The sequence below is a fragment of the Chenopodium album genome, chromosome 14 (assembly GCF_948465745.1).
Source record: "Chenopodium album chromosome 14, dcCheAlbu1.1, whole genome shotgun sequence".
NCBI lineage: Eukaryota > Viridiplantae > Streptophyta > Magnoliopsida > Caryophyllales > Amaranthaceae > Chenopodium > Chenopodium album.
In genome coordinates, this window is record NC_137847.1 from 46,496,594 (window position 1) to 46,514,315 (window position 17,722).

The 17,722-nt window shown below is 36.5% G+C and overlaps 1 protein-coding gene across 1 annotated transcript in view; it reads right to left on the bottom strand.

Annotated features, from left to right (window-relative positions):
* Positions 1–17,722, bottom strand: part of LOC145580298 (putative pre-mRNA-splicing factor ATP-dependent RNA helicase DEAH9) — a 44,630-nt gene that overhangs the window by 3,321 nt on the left and 23,587 nt on the right. Inside the window, exons 15-18 of the mRNA XM_081637722.1 lie at positions 3,729–3,893; positions 1,964–2,053; positions 920–991; positions 248–346 (exon numbers count right to left, since the gene is read on the bottom strand). Coding sequence (XP_081493848.1) covers positions 248–346; positions 920–991; positions 1,964–2,053; positions 3,729–3,893 — 426 coding nt within the window. The remainder of the gene's footprint in view (positions 1–247; positions 347–919; positions 992–1,963; positions 2,054–3,728; positions 3,894–17,722) is intronic.

A 17,722-nucleotide genomic window follows, 5' to 3' on the forward strand; every position in this document is an offset into this window, starting at 1 on the left:
AGGTTACAAATATCTTTCATATGTTCAGGATTGCTGAATTATATGTGCATAATTATTGGATTTTATGAACTCTATGTTCATTATCTTTGAACTATATGTTCAACAGAAACCAAGCGGTGCCAGAACCAGGATATGATTTACATACATACTGAAGTAGTATTAATATAATCAATAATATAATATATAGCTCTGCTATGAAAATGACAAGGATCATAAAGGGCAATAAAGATAAATACAACATACTAACCATAGCATGATAGTTAATAAAGTTCTTGTGACACCATTTTGATGATTTGCCGGACTGCAGAAATCCTTTGTACACATTTAGGAAAGTCACATGGTCACCCTGCATAAGCATCATATTAAAAATTAACATGGCAACTGGAATTTTCTACATCTCAATCCTCGAATGTTTTCAAATGGGATGTTTAATGGTGGGTATGATTATACAGAAGAAACTATACCCGTCCAAAAAGTGAGACACTTGTTCAAGAAAATTTGAGTAATAGGCACTCGATCTTATAGGACCCTTTGAAATGGTGGGTAAAGTTTATTTTCTTAATCCACCTCATAAGAAGAGAGACCAAAGACCAATTCTATCCCAAATCAGTATGACTGACGTATTATTCACCACAAAGAGCGTTATTGCCAAGAAAAAGCAACATAATAAAATAATGAAAATTATACAAGGGGAGATAGAAGGAGAATGAAGGGTGTCTGCATGTACAGGTATAACAGAACTTTTCTGCCCTATTTTGTTAAATGGCAAGGGCTGGGATTGCGATTGTGGAAAGAAAGTAGTATCTATCATTTTACTAAGGCCTAAGCTATACACCAGAGTGAAGTATTCTGAAAATTGTAATTTGTATATACTAAGCTATGGACCAGAGTGAATTAGCCATAGGAATTCATAACACACCTCAGCAGCAGCAAATCGGAGCTTGGCTTCATCTAGCTGCTTCTGTGCTCCCCTTACAGAGATCCAGATTGACTGCACGTACTCTTAAATTTCAGTTAATCTTTCACAAAATAATATAAAAATTGATGCTATACTTTCAGCATCATACACTGACTTGTTCTTAAAGTTGTCATAAAACCATAAGAAAGAGTGTGTTATGTGATCTTTTAAGACTTAGAAATGCTGTCAAAAGCACATTCCTATAAAGTGTTCTTAATCTTACCATTGCTTTAAAAATCAAATTCGGTCAACATTCTTTTCAAAGCACTTTTGAAAACATGTAATGGCATGGAAATATCACTCTTTAGCAAGTGTAAGGTAAATCTAATCTGACATTCTAACCTTCCAAATCCAGGTATTGCAACTTGCAAGAACCTTGTAAAGTAGGCTTCAGATTACAGACCAATTTATATTACATAAATGTAATCCTTATACCCTAATCTTTCCACCCCATCATTCTCAAAAGGAAAATTTCACTCTATAGCAAGTGTAAGGTAATCTAAAAGGAGAATTATCCTATCCTTATACCCTAATCCTCCCACAAATTCAGTCATTTTTTTTTCAAAGCACTTTCGAAAACATGTAATGGCATGGAAATATCACTCTCTAGCAAGTGTAAGGTAATCTATAACTGTACATCTGACCTTCCAAATCCAAGCATTGCAACTTGCAAGAACCTTGTAACGTAGGCTTCAGATTACAGACCAGTTAATAATACACAAATGTAATCCCAATACCCTAATCCTCCCATGCATTGTCTATCCCCATCATTCTCAAAAGGGAAATATTTTCAAAAGATATACTTTAAACTGGCAAACAGACACTGTGCCTAGTCAAACATACTTATTTGTTCCCTTCAAGGATTAATTTCATGGCTATAATTCCATGTGCAGCAACAGCCAATCCAGAGAGAAAAAATAATAATCATACAACTACTTCATTATAAATAACATATAAATTGCATAACAAAAGAATTCTAAGGATAAGAAGGGGGAAGGATTAAACCTGTACAGAAAGAATCGATGCAATAGTAAGCATTTCCTCTGAACACCCTAGTTCATTAGACACAAGCAAAGCTTTTGAAAGCATGGGATCCTGTAATATAAAGGATTCAGAAAATCATGCACAAAGAGATCAGCTGATAAAAGATAGAGGAGCTAATCTAATTCATGGTTATTCAACATCAAAAGACAAGCATAGACAATTATGACTTGTCATCATGAGCTGCAGATAATGTAAAAGTGTACACAGGCGCAAAAGCCCAGACCTATAAAAGACATACGCTAGCTTGCAACTGCTCTTCTTACTAGCACTGAAACTCACTCGGCTGTCTAGCGCCCTGCCTCGTCGGCAAAGACCGTCTGGCGAAAACGCCGCAGGCGCGAAGCGCGGTAGGCCCGCGCCGAGGGACACACTATAATTTTAGTGTTGAAGCATACACTCTTCATACCTAACAAGGTTTCAAATATTCCTTTCTGAGATGTCCTAAATAGAAACACTTCATGTCAATTCCAACTGTACTGGTCCATTATCTCTCTCTATCACATTTTATATTGTCTCCATATTAGCACTTTCTCTTAATTATTCTCTCTCTATCACAACCAATTTACTATTTGCATTTTAACAAATATTGTTAATCTACATGCCAAACCAAAATGTGAAATAGTAAAATAACAAAAAGAAGTCACTTTTATCATTAAACCATGATAATGCAATAGTACAATAATAAAAAGGGGTGATGTTATCCAACATGTCCTTTTTCTTCCAACCCTTACAGAGAGTTCTTGGAGGAATGAGGACAAGAACGCAATCACATAAATCACAAAGTCCAACCACAAGTCCACAAGGCTTACTACACGAAAATAACTAAATGTAATTGTGAATCTTACTGTTAACAGAAAATCAGCACGCTGAGAACCATATTCACATAGGCTCCTGACCCATTAGGAAAATGAGCCTTCTATAGCCTTTTTCTTCTCATGGATCATCCATTGCACATGACTACAGAAAATGATGTCTGCTTCCTTATATGCAATATCATCTTATAGCTAGTCCGTAATTGGACTCCCCCAACATTTTTAAAGACTAAAGTCCTAATTACAGTAGGTCTGCAAGGCTTTGGAAAACCTAACAAACATGGAAATATTGCAGACTTCAGCATTCATTCACCTACCATTGTCCAACGTGTATCTAAATACCAAACTACACTTTATGTAAGGCGAATAATGGGAAACAGCTATAGCCAAAGTTACACGCAACAATATTAGCTAGAGTTACAAGAACCAATGCCCCCTGGGCAAAGCAACCTTATTCTTGTGATAACTAACAGGTACAAAAGTAGCAAGAACCATCATCTTGAAAACGCCAGCCACATATTTTCTCATCAAATTAATCCTTTTATTCTTCTCTATTTTTCCAAACAGGGCAATATCCTGTTGTCCGGGTTGTGTCAATCATCCAAATCCATTACTTCTATAATCACTTTCATTTGTACCTTATATTCAACATAATACAAAACAAAAAAGATTTTCCATCAAGCCTACGATGAATATGATACATCGTCAATGAATGCACAATTCCCTAATAATACTTCATTTACCAATCACTGCATTTTCCAGAAAACTTGGTCTTGTAGTTCCAATTTTATGATTTTTCTAGTGTAATAGTCACTTTGAAGCATATAAAAGTTGCGGACTATTATGATTGCTTTACTGATATCCTAATTGACAGGAACTGTCACAAAAATTATAAAGCCTTGGCATGAAAGTACCAGTGGAATTTCAGCAACTTGGAATCCAGTAGGTGAAGTGAGCTTGGCATCATCATCAAGCACACCTAGAGAGTACAATACTTCAAGAGCTCTAATCATAGCTTCTGGTGACGGTGATGCGGGCCACCCAAAATTCAAGATATTATCAATTCCTAGAGCCTTCAACTGCGCATATAGTGAAAACATAAATGCTAGTAAAAACATCGTGCATTAAAATGGATAAAAATAATAATGTATATAGCATAATAGTAAAGAAAAAAGCAATGTTATAAAAAAAACACAATTCATTCAGCAAAAAAATAATTGATACAGAAGTACAGAATATGGGGACCAGGAATCCACCATCAAGGGAAAACAAAAAAGAACAACTTGCCAAATGTCAAAAAGGGACATATTAGGATATTTACTGGTCATTTAATTGGTATTCCTCACTTTAAGATTCAAACCACCATTAGACGAATAGACATACTACTTGGTCAAGATAAGAAGGCAGCGAAGGAGGGACATAAGTCACATAACACTGCTCTTCTTCCAATTTTACTTGAAAGACTTAACGTTTGTGCTAGCTTGAATGTGATTAATGACAATCAACAATAATAAAGAATGAAAACAAGTAAGCAACAAAGACAAAAAAGAATTTACCGTGGGAAAGAGAAACCCACCACTGCACTATAAAGTAATCTTTTTTGAAGAACAATGTAGTTTACAAGCTTTCAAAGCACCGTTAAAGCTCCCACCCCAAATACACCCCTTCCCCCACTCAAAACCCAAGTATTAGGGCTTTTACATTTGAGGCCCTCTCGCTTTACATCTTACCCTTCATTTCAATCTCATTATTACTCTAATACAATGACTAAATATGAGTATATATAGTGTAAGGCATAATAAACATTCTTACAGTCGTAAATAAGCCACACCACTTAAATCGCAAGGCCGTAGAAAACAAGCAGGTAGGTTTGGGTGAACCCACCCTCGGTAAGGGCAAACCTAGCTTGGTTCAAGCCAACCACCAAGCAGGTTTGGGCAAACCTTTTTCTAGTGACTTAGAGTCACTTTTCCTTTTGAGTTCAGGTGAACCTCCCACATGTTCAAGCAAACTTTCAGGCACACAACTCTTCGTAAAATGGCCATAACTTCTTTTTTAGTCCAAATCGAGCTTATGATCAGTCGTTCGAAAGCTCTTTAAACAAGCTATCTTATGTTCATTTTATATAGTGATTCACCCTCGTTCCTTGGTCATATTTAGGAGTATTTTTGGCTCTTTAGAGCCACTTTTATTACTAATATGTACTTTCTAGTGTTCTCGTAGATTAAGTATTGTTTTATAGGAAATTGCAAATTTGGAGCTTTTTCCCGGACTTATAGTAGCCAATGCGAGTATTGGAGAAATATTACCGTTTTCCATAGCCCAAGACCGGTGGAGTTTGAAGATGAAAACAATGTTTAAGTCCCAAGAGCTTTGGGATATGGTGGAGCAAGGATACAAGGAACCGGCAGAGACACCGGCTGAACCAAGTCAAACACTCCGAGAAAGTCGAAAGAAGGGTGCGAAGGGCCTGTTTTTCATCCAATCAGCATTGAGTGATGAAGTTTTCCCGCGAATTTCCACCGCGTCAACCGCCAAGCAAGCGTGGGATATTGTTAAACAAGAGTTTTTTGGTGAAAAAAAGGTGATTGCTGTGAAACTACAAACTTTACATAGTAGTTTTGAGAATATGGTTATGCAAAGTAAAGAGTTTGTTCAAAATTTTTTATCAAGAGTGTCAGGGATGCATCTATGATCATTCTATCACTAATGAGACTATTGTGAGTAAAGTTTTAAGATGACTTAGCAAAGGAAAAAATTATAAGCATGTTGTTACTGCTATATTGGAATCTAAAGACTTGTCGACTTATACATTTGATGAGTTCTTTAATGACTCATGAAGAAAGACTTTATAAGAGTGATAATGAAGGAGAAGAAAAAGCATTTCAAGTTGAAGGGAAAATGTCAGATGGTCAGTATTATGATGGAGGTCGTGGTCGCGGTAGTCGAGATCGTGATGGAAGTGATCGTGGTCGTTCATCTATGAGTAGTGTTCAGTGCTACTATTACAAGAGGTACGGTCACAAAGAGGACCGATGTTGGGATAAACAAAGAGATGAGCAAGGAGAACAAAGCAACTATGCTCAAAAGGTCGAAGAAGAAGAGAGCAAGCTCTTTTAAAGTCGAGTCAAATGTGCAGTTACGAGTTGTGTTGAGATTAAAGTGTCGAGTTAAAGTTGTGAGTTCATTGTCATGTTCAAGTTGTGTTTGCATGATCGTGGTTGCTGTTGCTTAACTTGTATCTGGCAGTCCTAGTCCATAGTAAGGAGTAGTTTTTCATGCTCTTTGAAGCAAGGGGGTGTGTTGGTTGTACTGCTTCAAAGTAGTAGGTTATGCACGCATGAGAAGTTAGCTATTATTTAGGAAGTTGGGTCAATAGTTGGGTGGAGTACTTTTAGGAGTATTATGATAGTCAATCCGTTAAGTTAGAGAGTCATAGGAATTTATTAGTTAGTGGGTTTAATCATGGTATTATGTTTCCACTTTTTTAGCTTATTATTTGTTGTTTGTTAGCCTATATATATGGCTCTTGTATTTCGTGAGGAAAGTATGCACAAATAGTATTAAGTTCCTTATCTTATTTGCCTCATGTTTATCTAACACCGAAATACTCTTGAAACATTAGGATTATTTTAGCATGTTAGAAGGTTTATGAATGACATAGGAATGCGTAAATTTGTTGATATGCATTATCCCACCTATTGTGAATTAACTTGTGAATTTCTTTCCTCGTTGAATGTAGTTCAAACATACAATGGTCATGTTATGCATTTAGGTTGAACAATAGAAATATTAGTTTACCTTATGTGGAATTCGTGAAATTGTTTGGTCTTGATCCCCATCCCCTACTAAATGGCATGAGAACTATAAATCGGATTATATATATTATGCTTTGATGGGTATGCCTTGCCCGAACTCTCAAAACATGCAAGTTCGCAACCCTTTCACCACCCAGTCCCTAAACTCTTCCAAAGATTTTCGGGGACTTGCTTTCTAGCTCGTCATAAACCTCACAATACCCAAACTCACGAGCTAGCTATCCTAGGGCATTACGTTTATGGGTACGGGAAATTAAACATTGCTAAATAAATTATTTCTAGGGGTGTACGTTCGGTTTTTGGTTTGGATTTAGTCCAAATCTGATCCAACCCGAAATATAATCCGGTTTTCAGTTTTCCAATTCGATCCGATCTGAATTTCTCTCCCGATCCAATCCGAATTAAAATTCTGTTATTTGGATCCGATCCGAAAATCCAAATTATAAAATACTATTTTTTAGCGCTTAATGCGATTATAAAAATTTATTTTTAATGTAAATGCAAGTCTTCAAAATCATGATGAGAATAAATAGCTCAACGTCATTAATTAATTAATACAAAGTCTTTCTAATTAATTTTATGTAGTAGTAAGTATTTGAGCTAAACATTAAAGAACAAAGAAATCCATATTTATAAAAACTTAATTTTACAATTCGGTTTTCGGTTTGGATTGGATCCAATTAGGGACAATCCGATCCAATCCGAAAATCCGAATTTTCAAAAAATCTCAATTCGATCCGATTTAAAGTTTGGATCCGATCCGAATTGATAATTCGGTTTGGATTAAATTGAATTTCGGTTTTAATCCAAATTATGGACACCGCTTGTAGTGGCACTGCTAAAACCCCTCTTTGCTTCGGAGGCTTAATCACTAGGATAACACTTAAAAAGGCGGGGTTTGTCGAGTCTAGGTACGAGGGGTTGACCAATTGTCGGGGGGAGGGGGGGCTCTCATGAACTTAGCCTACTTTCAAAGCTTGGATTGGGTCAAGCCTAACCACCAACAGACTTTAGAGTGGCATGTGAGGGTGGAAACAACCCTAATACCCATCATTCCTCTTCCTAACCCCGAGCTAACCGCTTTTCCCTCGGGCAAGACTCTTACACTAATGACATTCTAGTTGCCATGTCCAGTAGGCCACGTGCACCACCAACAGACTTTAGAGTGGCATGTGAGGGTGGAAACAACCCTAATACCCATCATTCCTCTTCCTAACCCCGAGCTAACCGCTTTTCCCTCGGGCAAGACTCTTACACTAATGACATTCTAGTTGCCATGTCCAGTAGGCCACGTGCACAACCACAGCTGAGGTACCACTACCACCACCTCATGTGCCTCAACCACCCCCCTAAACCTGACCACGAAACTATTTAGGACCTTCAGGATATAGGTCGTCGCATAAAGCACACCAGGGAGACCTTAGGAAAGGATTGTAGGCTCCCTTGACCAAAAACTAGGGTATATTGAGAAGAACCAGGGTAAGGCCATTTTCCCCATGTATGATGACTATGCTCGTCGTGGTGCAATTCCCGACGACGCTATATACGCAGACTGGTACCAGCCACCACCCCAGGAATATGTGGATCCCACCTCCCATGGCATTTACACTACTATTCCTCATTTGTTGGCTATTGCCAAGACTTTCCTTTTGGGAGGTTTGGGGGGAATATTAACCCTAATTATTTTGGTGGTGCAGGTGGCAGTGGAGCGATGAATGAGGATGGTGATGATTAGCCATGCTGGGCTAATTCCCGAGTCAATGAGGACATTGTCTAATTTAGAATTAGGGAGATTTTTTGATATAGGTATCTTTCTTCTGTTCTTTCTTTTATTTTTGGTATGTTTCGTATAGTTTTATTGTTTTCTAGTTAGATTTATTGCTTTGAAAAAAAAATGCAAAAAAATAGGAAAAATAAAAAAATACGATACAATAAATGATAAATCATGCTTTCATGTGCCCAATATATGAAAATTATTTTGATTCTTGGTATATAATGATGAATATTGCGGATAGGTTAGCCATGATTTAATGTTTGATTGCTTGGATGTCTTAGCATGAGTCAATTTTGCCCAACTACTTGTGAATATAGTGCTTGACTAGTTGATTTGGTGAGTAATGTGTGTTAGTTCTCGGTATGTCAATAAATTGGTTTGCAAATTTGAGTAATGTTTGAATGGCTCATTATTATGCACATTGAGGAGGGCGAAGGCATTTGTTCTTTTAGGTGGCCTTCAGATGATTTTAGTTACATTCGTTCCCTTCTTGTTACCCATGGTTTTGCCTTGACTTTTTATTGTTTATTAACCACATTATAACCCGATTTTACCCCATTGATTACTAGTCCCAAGCTTGGCTTGGGGGAGCTATTAGTGAGTGAGGTGAGGGAGTTTGTGGTGTACTTGTCATTTGCACAATTTGGGTGGTGTTGAAAAGTTGTTTGTTCTTGATTTGGTTTATTTTGATGATTGTTGAAAGATTAATTCTCTTGAAAAAATAGAACAAGATGTTGAAAAAAATAAAGAAAAAAGTTCAAGAAAAAGAGTGAAAAAAAATAAGTGAACTTCACAAAAAAAAAAAAAAAAAAAAAAAAAAAAAAAAAAAAAAAAAGAGCAAAACATTACAAGCTTTAAAGACCTTTACCCTTAAGCATGGCTTTTCTCTCACATTTTCCTTAATACTTCCTACCCTTTACCCTAGCCTTACATTACAAGCTTTAAAGACCTTCCGACCTTTGTGCATAGAGTTGTGTGAATGTGAAATTAGTTGTTTATCAATGCAAGGAATGATTTGATATATTCCGAGTCGACTATTAGGTTGAGTGCATGTCTCTTTAAACACGCGAGTGTTATGAGTTTGGGAGGGCATTGTTCACATATAAAGGGGTTGGGATGGAGAGTGATCGAGTACAACTTTTACTCGCCACATAAATGAGAGTTGAGTGTGTGAGCACTAGTCTTGAATTCTATACGCTCTTGTGGTTTGCTCTATTTGACAATTGTTAGGAAGGATGAGTAGTCGGATGGATTTAATTGGTTGGCTTTGATGCATACTTGTTAGATTTGCCTTGAATTGGTTATACATTGCTGAAACTAATACTACCTCCGTTTCATAAAATCTGCAACAACTTCCCAAAACGGAAACTACACATTATGTGCAACAAACAAAAAATTTCCCATTTAAGTAAATTTTTTTTATGTAAAATTACCGGCATATCCTTACTAAATTTTATTTAACTTCATTAAATAACATATTAACTCTTTAACCCAAATTAATTTATCCATAATTAAAACCCTAACCCACATTCTCTCTCCTCCCTCACAACCACATCCACCACCAACATCACCATTTTTTCTCTCTCCTCCCTCTCAACCACCACCAACAGCACTTTTCTCTCTTCTCTCACAACCACGAAACCACCACCACCACTCAGATCAAGTCTTCGCTTCCTGTTATCCTCAACAGAAAACCCGAGCCGCCGCCGCCTCTGTTGCCCTTTTCAAAGTCGCCGTCGTTCACCCCTTTCACGTTACCCTGCGAGTTCGCCGCATCATTTACCCTTTTCAAAGTCGTCATCGTGCGATTTGGTTGGATTTGATGGTTGTGCGATTTGATCGCGATTTGGTGGTCGTGCGATTTGGTTGGTGGGTTCGTTGTTGGTGGTAAGTGGGGGTTTTGGTTCTTTGGTGGTGAGTTGGGGTTTTGATTTGTTGGTGGTTGGGTGGGTTTTTAGTGGTGGTGCGAGTTGATTGGTGGTGGTGAGTTGGGGCTTCGTTCGTTAGTGGTCTGGTGGTGGTGTTGGTGGTCAGGTGGTGGTGCGAGTTGGCTGAGTTTTGGGTGGTTGTGGTGGGAACACTTTCTCTCACATCCAATTAATCACATAACCCTTTGTTTACTAATCTTTGCTTAAGAAATTTTGCCTTGGGAATTGTGCAAGCCACTTTGTTGCAGATTTTATGAAACGGAGGTAGTACTAAAGGATAAAAATAATATAATTAGATAAACAAGAAGCAAATAAGATAAGGAACTTAATACTATTTGTGCATACTTTCCTCACGAAATACAAGAGCCATATATATTGGCTAACAAACAACAAATAATAAGCTAAAAAAGTGGAAACATAATACCATGATGAAACCCACTAACTACTAAATTCCTATGACTCTCTAACTTAACGGATTGACTATCATAATACTCCTAAAAGTACTCCACCCAACTATTGACCCAACTCCCTAAATAATAGCCAACTTCTCATGCGTGCATAACCCACTACTTTGAAGCTGTACAACCAACACACCCCCTTACTTCAAAGAGCATGAAAAACTACTCCTTACTATGGACTACGGACTGCCAGGTACAAGTTAAGCAACCACGATCATGCAAACACGACTTGAACACGACAATGAACTCACGACTTTAACTCGACACTTTAATCTCAACACAACTCGTAACCGCACATTTGACTCGACTTTAAAAGAGCTTGCTCTCTTCTTCTTCGACCTTTTGAACATAGTTGCTTTGTTCTCCTTGCTCATCTCTTTGTTTATCCCAACATCGGTCCTCTTTGTGACCGTACCTCTTGCAATAGTAGCACTGAACACTACTTATAGATGAACGACCACGACCACTTCCATCACGACCTCGACTACCGCTACCGCGACCGCGACTACTACTACCTTGACCACGATCTCCATCATAATACTAACCATTTGACATTTTCCCTTCAACTTGAAATGCTTTTTCTTCTCCTTCATCATCACTCTTATCGAGTCTTTCTTCATGAATCATTAAAGAACTCATCAAATGTATAAATTGACAAGTCTTTAGATTCCAATATAGCGGTAACAACATGCTTATAATTTTTTTCTTTGCTAAGTCATCTTAAAACTTTACTCACAATAGTCTCATTAGTGATAGAATGACCATAGATGCATCCCTGACACTCTTGATAAAAAATTTTAAACAAACTCTTTACTTTGCATAGCCATACTCTCAAAAAAACTATGTAAAGTTTGTACTTTGACAGCAATCACCTATTTGTCACCAAAAAACTCTTGTTTAAGAATGTCCCACGCTTGCTTGGCGGTTGACGCAACGGAAATTCGCGGGAAACTACATCATTCAATGCTGATTGGATGAAAAACAGGGCTTTCGCATCCTTCTTTCGACTTTCTCGGAGTACTTGACTTGGTTCACCCGGTGCCTTTAACAATGTTCCACCATATCCCAAAGCTCTTGGGACTTAACCATTGTTTTCATCTTCTAACTCCACAAATGATAATTTTCACCCTTAAATATTGGAATTAAGGGCTGCGACGATGAATATATACCATTAACTGACATAGTTACACTCACTGTGGTTTGTACTCAAACGACTTACAACAATTTTTTCCTCCTCTCACGATTCACGACCTTTTTTTAATAAGGCCTATGATTGAACCATGTTAAAACTAATACTAAAGGATAAAAATAATAAAATTAGATAAACATGAAGCAAATAAGATAAAGAACTTAATACTAATTCTGCATACTTACCTCACGAAATACAAGAGCCATATATATAGACTAACAAACAACAAATAATAAGCTAAAAAAGTGGAAACATAATAAAATGATTAAACCCACTAACTACTAAATTCCTATGACTCTCTAACTTAACGGATTGACTATCATAATACTCCTAAAAGTACTCCACCCAACTATTGACCCAACTCCCTAAATAATAGCTAACTTCTCATGCGTGCATAACCCACTACTTTGAAGCAGTGCAACCAACTCACCCCCTTGCTTCAAAGAGCATGAAAAACTACTCCTTACTATGGACTATGGACTACGGACTACAGACTACGGATACAAGTTAAGCAACACCAACCACGATCATGCAAACACGACTTGAACACGACAATGAACTCACGACTTTAACTCGACACTTTAATCTCAACACAACTCGTAACCGCACATTTGACTCGACTTAAAAAGAGCACGCCCGTCCGGGTGATGGCTCGCCCTAAGGGGCCAGGCGAGGCAGATGAAAGAAGGCAGCCCTTCGCCTTGTCTCGCGCTCGACCAGACGCGAGCAAAGATCCCCTTATCAAAAAGGCAGCCTGACCGGGCGCGTGTTTCGGAGAGGTTTCGACGATTTTTTACTCTGTTTTTAATTTGGATTTTTTGAGCTTATGTATAAATACGTTTTGTTAAGCTAGATACGATTACCTCTTTTCATTAGTTAATTTCTTAAGTTTAGTTTTAAGCTTTGGATTATTTTCCTTGTTCTTTCTTTACACTTTTGGTTTATGCAATTCATTAATACCGTTTACTTTGGTAACAATTTCTTCTTTTTTTATGTCTTGTTTATTTGCTTTGCTTAGTCTACATTTAGTTATGTGTGAGTAGTTTTATTTCTAGGGTTTGTGGGGATCCATAAATAATATGAGGTAATTTATTATTGTTGATTGTCAATGATTGATTCTATTGATTGATTTTATCTATGCAATTAGATTAGGCCTAGTTTAATTGTATGAGTTATGCAATATTGATTCGAGATTCGAAATATGAGAATTGATGTTTAGGTTTAGTTTCAATAGGCATGTTAATTTAGAAATGGTTATGTGAGGATTCGAGAGATGCGATTTAATACGGGTAGATTAATTCTGTGATTGTAATACATAGCGAAAGTCCTTTATGATCTAATTAATTGATGCATGATGATTGATTATTATGTTTTACCCTTGAATTTTATTTATTTGTGAACCTATGCCCTAAGCTTTTATTTATTGATTTCTCCCTATTTTAGTTCTCCTTAGTTTAATTCAATTACTTAATAATTTAAATTATTTTAATTAATTATGATAGAAAGACTTGTTTCCCTGTGGACTCAACCCTACTTCCGTATCTGCTTGGCTAGAGGACTTAGGTAATTCTTTTGATTAGGAAATACGACTTTATCCTGTCACTATAATCATCTCAAAACCATTTCTAGATTTTGACATATCGATCATAAGAAGTCAAGGCTTTGCCATCCATCATTGCATAGTACCAAGCAATCAACCCATAGCTTATACTCCAAAGCTATGCAGCCTTACGCCTTGAACCGTTCTCCACACCTTTTAAACCCAACTTACTTTCATGTCCATTAATAACACAATAATATACTCGTTTTATGTGCCATATTTGTATGATATTTGTTGTGCTTTCCTCTTAAATTCAATTAATTGTCATTTTATTATACATTTCGATATTGTTACGTAGGAATAAGTTCAAGTTGGAGATGTTATTATGTGACAAAGAGAGAGAAATGCCTTCAAAGGGAGCTCCAGCCTACTCCGCAACCTAGTTGCGACTTGTACCACTTCTCCAAGGCCTACCTCACCCATGGAATTTAAAAACGGTCATTCCGTTCTATAACGGCCGCTTTATAACGAGTTTGGGACTTACCGTTCCACGAAAAGCCGTTATACAACGGCGCATTGAAAATCACACACAACTCGTCGCGACGGCCGTTACGTAACGATAGAACGGCGTTATATAACTGTTCAATAATTGTAGCGGTCATTAAATGTAGAAAATCGATCCATATTCAGCCTAATTTCCAGATTTAAGGTTCGAAAATAAAACCCTAAATCTATTGATTAACAACTAGACTAGCCATAAAAGGAAGAAATATTGGGGCTTTAACTCGTGGGAATGAGGCGAGGTGAAAGCTGTATGCACTTCGGCCAAATTTCTTTCTCGACGATGACTATTTGCAGTTGCAGGTCTTATTTTCTCTCTCCTCTCTGATGCGGCTGGCTTCCTTGTTTTGTCTATTCTACCTTTTTTCTTTTCCTATCACGTGGCCTTCCCTCAATTCTTTCTTTCTTTTTCTTGTAGCTTTTATTTTTAAGTTTTATTCATGGTTTAAAGTGTTAGCCTTTCCTTTCCGTTTGGACTTTGGAGTACTATACATTATACTATGCTGACTATAGCTCTTATTTTATTTGAGCGTAACAAAAAATAAAGCTCAAATAATGTTAAAATAGTTTATAAAAACCATAACTCATATATTGGGCGATATTTAAAGTAGTTTTGGCAATAATATTGTATAAAAAAAAATGAATTTTTATTTTAAAAAAAATGAATTTAAAAGCTCAAAAAATGACTCATGTAAAGTTTTTGTAAAAATCACGCCGCGAAATCCGCGATCCATTCTATTTGACCAATACAAGTCGCTTCCGCGACAACGCGTGAGTTACCGCAAACACGACCTCGACCTCAATTTTTTTCCCCGCCTGCGTCTCACGACCTTGTACCGTAACCTAGTTGCGGCCTATGTTACTCGGAGTCTCGAACTCTTCATTTCACCTCACGTACCCGTGCCGGATCCTCGGTCATGGGTACGACACCCGAACACTTCACTTTTAATTCAAAATCATATAATTTTTTCACAAAATAGTCGAGTCCAACGCTTGGACACGTACCCGAACATGCTTGGACACTTCACTTTAAGAGACAAATTAGCTCTATTTTGGGATTTTAGGAGTCCTAATCTTAAGTAAAGACGACTACTATTTTCTAGCATATAAAAAAGTTTAAGATAATCTTTATTTATCAGTTGCACACATTATTTTAGTGAGTTTGGCATTACGTTCTTCTACATTATTTTCCAGGGTTCTGCTTTCAAGATTCAAGATTTCATAATTGTTCGAGATAGTGGAAGTATAATAGGTATAAGCATCGGAAATGTAGGAGATTATAAATATATGTATATATGAAATAAGCAGAGTTGCGAAACCTACTTTATCTAATAAAATAATAGATACTGATTTAGAGAATTAAAAATATTATATTGTATTGTTATTCATTCTTATTGTTTTAAATGAAAAATTATTACAACCTTTATAAATTGTCACACACTAAAATAAGAGAGGTGATAAATTAATATTAATGTACGCCTTACAAGAAATAACCTTTTACTAATTTATTTTGAGATTCCCCTTTAATTTCTCTTCTATTGCAAATTAATCTCACAAATTCCCCCCTTAATTTGCAATGTTTAATATTGTCTTGAATTTCTCAAACTTTTCTAAAGTTATTGTTTTAGTAAGCATATATGCCGGCTGATCAACAATATTGATAAACTCAAGCTTTATTTCTCCTTCACCGACTAAGTCACGTATAAAATGATGTCGAATCTCAATGTGTTTGCTTCTAGCATGGAACACCGGATTCTTTGTCATTGCAATTGCCGACATATTGTCATAAAATATTGTTGTTGGACTTTCTTGAATAATATTCAAATCTCTTAAAATTCTTCTTAACCAAACTGCTTCAGTAGCTGACATATAGTTTGTTGTTTCCTTAAAATCCATGAAATGATTTTGGTACCTAAACAGAATACGTAAGCTGATGTACTCTTACGATCATCTACAGAACCAATATCTGTAAATCCAATCAAATTATCATTTTCTTCACTTCTGTATCTTATGCCTATTTTCTTAGTGCCTTGAAGATAACGTAATATCCTTTTTGCGGCAGCAACATGTAGTTTGTTAGGATTATTCATAAATCTTAACACCGTATTCACTGCTTCAGCTATGCCAAGTCTTGTATAAGTTAAGTATAGTAAAGAACCTACCAAACTTCTGTATACATTAGCATCGACCTTATTAGCTCCACCATCTTGACTTAATTTCTCATTCAATGCTATAGGAGTATTCACAGGTTTGCAATTTTACATATGAAATTTCTTTCGGAGATCCATGGTACATTTTTCTTGATTAAAGAAAATTTCTCCTTTGGTTTGCGTTACTTGAATTCCAAGAAAGTATTTCATGAGTTCTAAGTTTGTCATTTCAAATTTTTGCATCATAGACTCTTTGAACTCATTAATGAGTTTCATATCATTTCCGATGCACATAAGATCAACATAAAGACAAACAATGAGAAAATGCCCATCATTGTTTTCTTTAATGCAGAGTGATGGTTCACTTGGACTCTTTTTGAATCTGTTATGCATAAAATATTTGTCATTTCTGCTATTCCAAGCTCTTGGCGCTTGCATAAGCCTATATAGCGCTTTATGCAAACGATAAACTTTATCTTCTTGCCCTTGAATTTCATAACCATTTGGTTGCTCCACATACACTTCTTCTTCTAACACACCATTCCAAAATGCAGATTCCACATCAAGTTAATACACAAATAATTCTTTCTGCAATGGCTAACATTATCCTAATAGTTTCAATACGAGCTATTGGAGCAAATGTCTCATTGAAATCAACTCCAAGCTTTTAAGCATATCCTTTTGACAACAAGCCTTGCTTTGTGTTTTAGAATATTTCCGTCTTGGTCTAGTTTTGTTTTATAAACCCATTTTAGACCAATAACATCTTTACCTTCAAGGTAATCAACAAGCTCCCATGTCTTGTTTTTCTCAATCATAGCAATTTCTCCATCCATTGCTTTTATCCAGACATCATCATTTGATGCTTCTTTATAGCTAGAAGGCTCACTTGCAAATAAAGCGAATGTTTCCATGTCATTTGCTTTAGATAAATAGCACTCATAACCATCCAAATAAGAGGGCCTTTTTCTAATTCTTCCTGGTTAATTTAAGACCAGGGAAGATGAGGTTTCTTGTGTTTGTGTATTTGGTACAACATTAGGAGATCTCTGCGGGCGGTATATTGCATCATTTATTAGTGTGGAGTTGGGCCACGAGAAGTTATAGCTTCTTCTTCCACATGAAAATGAATTATTTCATCATCCCGTTTCCATTTTGTCGGTTCTTCAAATTCAAATATAACGTGTCTCTGGAGACTATTAGCTTCTTAGCTTGTGGGACTAAGAGACGATAGCCTTTTGATTCATCATTGTATCCCACAAAAACATACTTTCTCCCTTTGGGATCAAACTTTTCTTTACCTTAATCTTTATTCAATGCATATGTTGTACATCCAAAAACTTTTAAGTGACAAACAACCGGTTTTCTACCATTCCAAGCTTCATAAGGAGTCTTGTTACGAACTGCTTTAATTGGTGAACGGTTAAGTATGTAAATAGCTGTATTTACAGCTTTAGCCCATAATGATTTAGGAAGAGCCTTTTCTTCCA